The sequence below is a fragment of the Solea senegalensis genome, linkage group LG16 (assembly GCF_019176455.1).
Source record: "Solea senegalensis isolate Sse05_10M linkage group LG16, IFAPA_SoseM_1, whole genome shotgun sequence".
NCBI classification, from domain to species: domain Eukaryota; kingdom Metazoa; phylum Chordata; class Actinopteri; order Pleuronectiformes; family Soleidae; genus Solea; species Solea senegalensis.
This window is the reverse complement of record NC_058036.1, coordinates 20,141,900-20,151,066: the sequence shown is the minus strand read 5'-3', so window position 1 is coordinate 20,151,066 and position 9,167 is coordinate 20,141,900. Positions and strand designations below refer to the sequence as shown.

The 9,167-nt window shown below is 40.5% G+C and overlaps 1 protein-coding gene across 1 annotated transcript; it reads left to right on the top strand.

The window, feature by feature from the left end:
- The first annotated feature begins 469 nt into the window (after positions 1 to 469).
- On the top strand, positions 470 to 8,504 carry LOC122782973 (calmodulin-1). The gene is made up of 6 exons (XM_044047593.1): positions 470 to 565; positions 6,040 to 6,070; positions 6,201 to 6,344; positions 6,440 to 6,546; positions 7,027 to 7,162; positions 7,292 to 8,504. The coding sequence occupies exons 1-6, from the start codon at positions 563 to 565 to the stop codon at positions 7,318 to 7,320; spliced, it is 450 nt and encodes a 149-aa protein (XP_043903528.1). The 5' UTR covers positions 470 to 562; the 3' UTR covers positions 7,321 to 8,504.
- Positions 8,505 to 9,167: the final 663 nt, after the last annotated feature.

Below are 9,167 nucleotides of genomic sequence, written 5' to 3'. Positions count from 1 at the left end.
GCTAAATTGAAGTGCCTGTCATTCGTTTGTTTTTGTACACCTGTGATTCTCCACAGGTGTGATGCCAAATTGGCTGCTGTTCCTTGTTTTGTTTTTTTATCCAGTAACCGCCCTGGGGCCACAGGTTTACTGCAAGTCATGCGTGTAAATTAGATTGGGAACATGCAATAAAAAATGTGGGTTATTCTGTCATACTATTGTTAAACAGGTGACCCTATTTTTGTGCCATCAAAACCTGTCATAACAGTAACTGTGACTGTGTACATTTCAATTAAAATGTTCTCTATGATCTCGGTTTACCTGTTCATCTCGCACAGGTAAACCGAGGAACATAATGTAACGTGCATAATCAGTCTCTGTGTGCGCGCGTGCGTGCACGCGGAGAGAGACGGCTCAGGACGCCTCTGGCGATTTTCTCCACAGCGCGGAGGGATACAGAGAGCCGTACAGAAGTAGTTCGCCGTGCCTACCTGCCCGCCTCTAGCCAGCCTCACACAGTGGCAGCCGTCCATTTCCTCTCTACAGTAGCGCTAGCACACCAACGTCTCCGACTCCAACAGACATGGTGAGTACTTTATCAACCGCGCTTTGCGACATTTGTGTTTTCGAGCGTATGTGGAATTGACGAAATGTTCACAGTGGCGTCTTTAATCTCCCTGTAAGTCGTTCACTTGTTGAAATCTACTCCATGCCTCCATTTCAGAGAGCGCGAGTAGAATGGATTCGTACTGTTGCACCTCTGGGTTAGCTAGCTAACTAGCCGTTAACACTGAGAGCGACTCATGGCTGCGAGTGGGAGACGCATTATCGCATCGCTGTTGCTGGATAATGTCGTTATTTGATGTTTAGTTGGCGTGTGCTGTTAATCATGGGCATCGTTACTGGTTGCTGCAGTTCAGATGGCTGTTAGCTTTTAACGCTAATGCCGTCTCCTCAGTGAATGTTATTTCTAGTATCAGACATGTCCTCAACTGCAAATGAGCACTTTACCTTTTGAAATGATGAAGTTTTCTTCGTTTCTAGTTTTACAAGTAAGGCTTGAAATGTGGCTGTTCGTTCTCAATGTGAATGCAGACACGCGTTCACATTCAGAGTGATGGGTGAGGTGACAGTGTGGTGTGGACAGCCCTGCACTTACACTGCAGCTATCCCAGAACATGTTTAGTATTATTGTATTATCCTGAGCATTATTAAATACGACTGTCACCCTCAAAACTATTGTAATTATGATAAAGAACGTGGTGCAACCCCTATATAATGAATGTACCCCCCAGAATAGCCAAGATAGATGATTGCTAACCTTAAAACTGTAATTTATGGTTAGGATTGGGATATGAAACAGTAATTATCACAATCTACTTATTTTATAGTAAGATAAATATGTTAATTATATCTTTATCTTTGCATTGAGAATGTTAATACATTGCCTTGCAAAAATTCTGTTAAGTCTTTGTTTTACCACAATAAATTGTTTTTTTAAACTTTCACTTTGGAGCTAACATTAAACTGTAGTCGTGTGCCATTTGTCATTAATTGTTATTGACTGATTAAAAGAAAAAAAACATTATAACCTTCTATTGAATTTTACTAATGTTGATAGATCAATTGCAACAAACATTTAGTCAACAAATTTTGCTGAAATGCACAATATCTATGTCGGTGTCCCTGTAAAAACGAAGAGTAGCATCATTTTTCGTTTCTGTACTGGTGGTTGGAGTTTTTTTTATATTGTGTGTATGTATTTACACTCCCTGTTGAGGGAGGTGTTTGTCAAGTTCACACTCAGACAGTGCTGACAATGTGGTAACACTGATTACACATGTTGGACCTATCGTGTATTTCTTTTTAAGGGCTACATGCAGTACTTTATTGGTCACAAACTGTTTAACAGATGCAGTCAATTCTGAACATGTTAAAACCCTGCAGACTAAGCCCTCTACTTCAGTAAAACTAAGTGAATTCACTGACTAACCCAGGCTAACAGTGGTATGTAGCTGTGTGTTTCTGGTTTTCTGTCCCAGCAGTGTATAGGACTGGTAAGCAAAAGTCTTCCAGGATAGATCTACCTCTTTAACAAACCACAGCTGACAAGCTGCACTTCGGTACATGTCTGTATCAACACTAAACCTCCAGTACCTTTCAACGCTTCGAAGAACAGAAACATTTTGTTTTCTGCACATTTTACCTCTTCTTTGGAATTGAAAATCCCAATTGATTAACAGGAATCCATAAGCAGAAGCAATAACAAAACAACAATATCCAACCATGGCTGTGTAAAATGTTGTCTACATTCCAGGTGCATCAAATTGCACACATTTGGACTGGATTGAGTGAAAGACAGTTTTATGGTAGTTTGTTTCAGCACTTCTTTTTGATGGAGATGATATAGTCAGACTCTGAGGCAAAGCTTACAATACAAACGTTAATGGCCGAAATATACTGTGCATTTTTGGCTGGACAATGTGACCAAAAGATTATCATGATTTCAGAATTTTTAAATCAGTCTCTCAATAATGATCACAATGAATAAATGTCAGATCATTTCAGATTTATTTTTGATCTGAGTGAAAGATGAGGGAACAAGTTAATTGTGGTTTTAAACTATTATTTTGGCAGAACATGACAATCACTTGTGAAATGTTTCACTGTTCAACGAATCTGAAATTGTTACATCTCATACAGTGTTTGAGCAATGCAGAAACATTTTATTGGTAGGCTGCCATAGTTCCATTATAGAAATTATAATAATTATTGCACAGCCCTTCTGAGACGGAGGCAAACAGTATGTATGGCATAAGGATGCATTGGAAGCCAGAACCTTTTTCTCATTTTAAGAGTCAAGTTGATAAAACAATTTCAAATTCACTATAAAATTGTCATGCATATTTAACATGCACTCCTGACACAAAACGGACAGTTTTGTTTCCTGTCACTACTTATTTTAGGATAATCCATGTAGCCACTCACAAGCTCCCATCATGTTATACTTCAGCTATCTGTTTTGTGAATGTGTTATAGATACTGTGTTGGAAAAGTAATAAGGAAGTAGTCTGTGAGTTTCAGAAGTGTCTGTACAGTCAGGTGCCACTTAAGTTTAATTCTAGTGATTTGCTGGAGTATTAATCAGTACATTTGCCACACCTGGAAAACCGATTATATCTATTAAAGAGCATGGTGATTATTGAGAATAATTAAAACTTTTTCTCAAGAAACATTTCCCTATTAAAAATGTTTAGAGCACTTGCTAGCACACGTCTGCATGTTATTCTCTTTCTTCTCATTCACTGCTTGTTTTATAAAAAGCAGGAATGGCCATTCTGGCCAAGTGTTAGACTTTTCCATTGACCTTTACAGTAATTTAGTGTACACACAGGGTTATAATTACATTGTTAGTGAGTGCAGTTTGTCCCTACAAACACCCTACTGACCGCTTTAACTCGATCAACTGGTGTTATGCTGAGTTAACACACCTGACAATGATGTCATTCGTTGGGCATAAGAGTTGCACCTCACCACAGTAGATTTTCAGAACTGTGCAATTGTCGCTTTCCAATCCCCAGTTTAGCATGCGTGTACATGAACGAGCTGTATTGTATGTTTTTACCTAAATTTCTCAATAAAATTCTGTGTATAAAACTGTGGGGAGAATTAGAACATTGCAGGTTGCCGCAGTTTAAGTAAGAAATGTGCGATGCTGGGCTATCATGCTACACTCACTGTCTAACAAGCTCTCTATTGCCAGGCATTGAAGCACATTGACAGGAATTTTGGCTTGGGTATTAGATGGGCTAGCACCTGTTAACCATAGATATAGCTATTATACACATGAAAATTCTTTGGGTTTGATAATTATTCAACAGCGCTTAAACCATGTGGTTTAGCTAGCGACAGGACCTGTTGCGAGATATATCCTATGAATATCTGGTTAGAATGTGTTATTCATTGCATGTTGAATGTAATACTATTGGAGATGGTATGGACTGAGCTTTGTAAGAAAGGCACTTTGTCAATTTGGCTCATTGAGCTCAACCCCTGCTTGCTACTCCAGATAAACTTCTGGTGAAATGAGTGTGTCACGGAAAGTGATGTGACCAGAAAAGTGATGGTGTTGAGGAGGTCAAATGCCCAGCCAACTGATCCTCCCTAGGAGATGCAACCGAAGCAGTGAGATGACAGGGCACAGATTAACACACGACCCACACAAAACCCCTATGACCTCCCCCAGCCTGGACAGAGTTACTCTTGCACACCTTAAATCAATTTTCCTGACACGGTTGGATGACCTGACCAAGATACAACACACAGTTTGTTGAAGGCGATGGATGCAGATACACCCACACAGAAAAGTTTGGTTTCTCAGAGTCTCATCTAGTTGGAGTTGAATGAAGCGAAGAAGGACGGCGTCCAGCCACTCACACTTTCAGTACTGCTGAAGAAAGACGGACAGGTAGGCAGACAGATTTGTTGAGAAGGACAGACTGATGGACATCAGTCCATTAGTCCAACTATGGACCAACTATTCCATCACTTTACCATCTAGCTACCCTGAAGAGGAACACATTGCCAAGTTGCTGCCAATCTGCTTTGCCACCCCAGAAGACTTGTGGAAAAGGTCTGTCATATTCCTTCCTATCCATTTACTCTGGAAGAACTGAAACACAAGTCCTGCAATTATTCAATCATCTAATAGTCACGCTTGTGCTTGTCCAACTAATTACTTTTCAAATGGGATTCTTCAGAGAAATGGTAAAATCCACACTCTGGTCTGTGTCTTTCTGCCTGTTTTGATAATCAAAAACGAGTAACAGATGTCTGGCTATAATTATATTTATCCAGCTACACCTTCCCTGCAAAGACACTATTTCTATCCTTCTCTCATGCTACCCAAGGAAGTGGCTCTGTACCCAGCAGAGGATGATCTTGTCAGTCTGTCCACCCTCTATGATCTCTTGGATGAACAGCATCACTATTTCAAGGAGCTCCTGCAGCAGCAAGAGAGAAGTTACAGAGCCTTCCTTCAGATGCTGATGGACACATCATCAAGCCGCATGGACAGCCTGGTCAGGGAGACGCAGGACTTGAGGAACTGTCTGCAGAGAACCACGACAGAGTTAGCAGAGATTAAGAAACAGGGCGTCCAGATCAGCAAGCGGGCTGAGTATCTTGCTGAAGGCATGGTGATGGTGCGAGGGGCACTGGACAGCCTCACCAACAAAACTACACTTACTGGAGGAGGAAGGAGCAATGATATGAAGCAGCGCAGAACAGGAGGTGGTGTTGGTTTAAGGCTGGAAGGAGGAGTAAGAGGAGGTGGAGGCAGGAGTGGAGCCATGAGGAAACCAGAACCGAGAGCAGTAAAGCTTGTGGCGGACCTCACAGATATCAACTTTGACAATTTTAAGGTTACGTTTGGATAATAAATAGGTTTATTTGTTTATTTTTTTAACTCATCGTGTAGGGGTTTTGGTTTATAACATAATCAAAAATAGTTACAATCTGTGTGTTTTGAAAAGAATGTGGTTGTGGTTTGACCAGGTGTTAGAGCAGATACTTTAATCAAAGTGCTCTGTATTTGCAGGAATCTGGTGCATATCCATCCTAGTACCAACGTGATGGTGTGATATATAGGGATATTGCAATCAAGATAATGTACTGGAAAAATACTCTATTTTGAGAAAAACTCACATTGTAACATGTATGTACAGCGTATAATGTATATGTAACGATGCAGTTTAGGAGGGAGTCGAATGGCTTAATGTTGGCTGCTAGCTCTGAAAATCAAGGAATCGGTGCGATGTTGCATCATGTGGTAATGTTTTGTGTATCAGTATTTTCTCACACCCTTAATGTTAAAATGAACATTTGGGTTTGGCTCAAGTTTTTCTTCACACCAGGATCTTCTTTGCTCAAACCTTTGCTTGTTTCAGGGGAGTCGTCCTGCTCTCTGCCTTCCATATATTTAATGTTTGAGTCCTTGTAATTGTTACTGATTTTTTTAATTGCTAACTGAACCCCCTCTTCTGTATTTGTTTTCCTAAGGCTGACCAACTAACAGAAGAGCAAATTGCCGGTAAGTTGATTACATATAATCACACTTTTTTTTTTTTGCAAAAGTACACATTTTGATATCTACATATTGATGTATGTGCTGTTGTTGTTGTTGATGGCTTCTCTTTCCCCCTCCTCTTGTGTTTGCCCAGAGTTCAAGGAGGCCTTCTCCCTGTTTGATAAGGATGGAGATGGGACCATCACCACTAAGGAGCTGGGCACAGTCATGAGGTCACTGGGTCAAAACCCGACTGAAGCTGAACTCCAGGATATGATCAACGAGGTGGACGCAGATGGTATGCTGGTTCCCTCTGTGCACGGGGGAAGGATTGTGTTGGTATATTAATGTTTCTTTGTGTAACTTCCACCTGACCCATTTTCTCTTTCATAGGAAATGGGACCATTGACTTCCCAGAGTTCCTGACAATGATGGCAAGGAAGATGAAGGACACTGACAGTGAGGAGGAGATCAGGGAGGCATTCAGGGTCTTTGATAAGGTAGGCCTGTGTCCACACTACTGTGCTTTCTTACAACAGTGCAGATAAGCAAGCACTTTGACAGGTTTTCATTTACAGCTCGCAGTCGAATTGTCGCCAATAAGAACCAAACAGGAAGCAGATGCTTGTATCTGCATCATCAAATTATAAGTCTCCGTGCTTGTCCAGACTAACATGCAGCCCTGGAATTTTCCTTTGAAAACAAAGGCAGCAGAGTTTGAAAATGTTTGTTTTTGGGGGATTAAAAAAACCAAGCAGTGAAAGACTGGTCTATACAGAGAGTAATTTAGTTTTTCTTTTGTTTGTTTTTGAAGAGAAAATTAATTAATTACTATTACACTAAAAGTCATCTAAATTTGTTTCCAAATCTTTAGCCGACATGTAAGCATTAGACTGTCTGGCTTTGTTGGTGTCCATTGCAGAATTGGCTGTTTTTGTGGAGTTGAGTGTGTGTTTGACTGTTCCTCTGGTTTCTCTCAGGATGGTAATGGTTACATTAGTGCAGCAGAGCTGCGTCATGTGATGACCAACCTGGGAGAGAAGCTGACAGACGAGGAAGTAGATGAGATGATCAGAGAAGCTGACATCGATGGAGATGGACAGGTCAATTATGAAGGTACAAGATATCAAAGTTTCCTTGCAAAGAAAAGATAATTTGCTTCAGTCATTTAATTTCTCTGTTGTTTTAAAACACTGTTCCTGAAGGGTTTTTTTGTTTTTTTTTCTTCTCCTCCTTCCCACACAGAATTTGTTCAGATGATGACGGCCAAATGAACGAGGCTCTCACATCTAAGACAAAGAATCGGTCAAATGTTTCACTTACCTCTTACTGCAAAAATCTACATATATTCATACTGTTCTGTATAGACAACTTAAACTGAATGTTGGAAAACTGAAAATCTGTCCATATAAACAAGCTCAAAAAAGGTAAAAGACAAAAAGAGAAAAACCTAAATGAACCTGCATGTACTGGCTTGTATCCCCCGCCCCCAGCACTGAGCTGCCCACTCAGATCTCAACTCGTTAGCCAAGCAGCCTCTCTGCAGCTGGCTGGTTTGGCCTCTGCTCCTCTGCTTCCTGGTTCCATCTGCCTGATATCATGATAATTATTTGGGCTGGCCAATCGCCTTTCCTCTATGACTTTTCTGTTTTCTTCTGTTCTTTCTTTCTGTTCTTCATGCATGCAGCTTTAGACGGGTTACTGTTGAGAGCCCAAAGGCAGAAAGAAGGATGTTGTCGGGCCTCAGGTTTGGCCTGGGACCCACAGAGAGGAGGGAGGGAGGGAGGGAAGGGTTAAGCAGGAGTGAGTGAACCAGCGCCACCTGCAGTTTGCTTACCTAAATGAAGTCAGCCACGACAGATATTTTTCAGAAAATATTAAAATGGAATAAATAAGAACTCATTTTAGATTCTGTGTTTCTGGCATGTCAGGATACTCACTTTATCTGTTGTGTGTTTACCTTTTTTGAGGTGAAGTCTGGGGGGGAGGGCAAAAATTTGAGCCCCTCAGGTTTTGGGCGTGTCCTAGACTTTTGGAGGGCTTGGGTGGACTTTAAAAAGAGATGATTTACAAAAGCAGTTTTGGGGCAATTACAATACTCTGAGAGTCACGTGTTGTGAACGGTTCAGTCTGTGGTGAACGAACATCTGAGGTTGTTGCTCACTGTGGCGTGCTCGGGTACAGAACATTGCCTCGAACGTTGCATGGGTGTCATTCTAACGAGGGGATATTTTCAGTTTAGTGGGGACGGGGTCGGTGCTTTGCAGCATTTCTATCTGTTTGTGAGTTGGTGTGTGTGTGTGTGTGTGTGTGCGTGCGCGTGTTTGTGAGTGAGCATGGGTGCGGCGAGGCCCGGCCCAGTCCGACTGTTCTGTTCAGTTCAGTTGATCTGCATTCCAAGTTGTACATGCTAGTCTTTACATTTTGTTTTTCCAATAAAATATCATGAACAAAAAAATCTTTGATTCGTGTGTTTTTATTGTCTAAAAACGAGCCGAACGGTGTCGTCTCTGTGAATTTTTCGGACTTGTGTATTTTTTGAACAAGTAAAGGAACTTTCACATATGAAAATACGGCCGCTTAATGCTTTGTACCTTTCAGCCCGTTTTTCAGCTTTTTGTATGCAAAGTCCTAAATTTATCTTCCTTAAACCTGCAGATAAAACATGCAACCATCCTAATCCAGTTGTATTGCCATATTTATATAGATAAAATGAGAAAAAATATTTAATAATTTGATTTAATTAAAAATGCTTTAGTGGTTTAGGTCCTTTTGCTTGTATTGTAGCCTTATCATAATTAACATTTTGTTAAACTGTTAAAAGAGCCGTTTAGACCAGATGCATTTTGTGCAAAAAGCATCTTTTTATTTATCTGCTAAATATCTGATTTATCAGAGTTAGCAGATTGTAAAATTTGTTTACATAAAAGTGTTTATTAAAAAGGGACTAGAGGGGTATTCGTGTCTAAAATTAAGTAAAATGCTCTGTGTTTTTAAAAATTGAATTATTTTATACTCACTGACCACTTTATTAGGTACACAGGACGTCTAATATTTGAGTCACTGATGCTTTTTTTTTTTTTTATCCCCTTGAACCAATCCGGTCATTGTCCTCTGACCT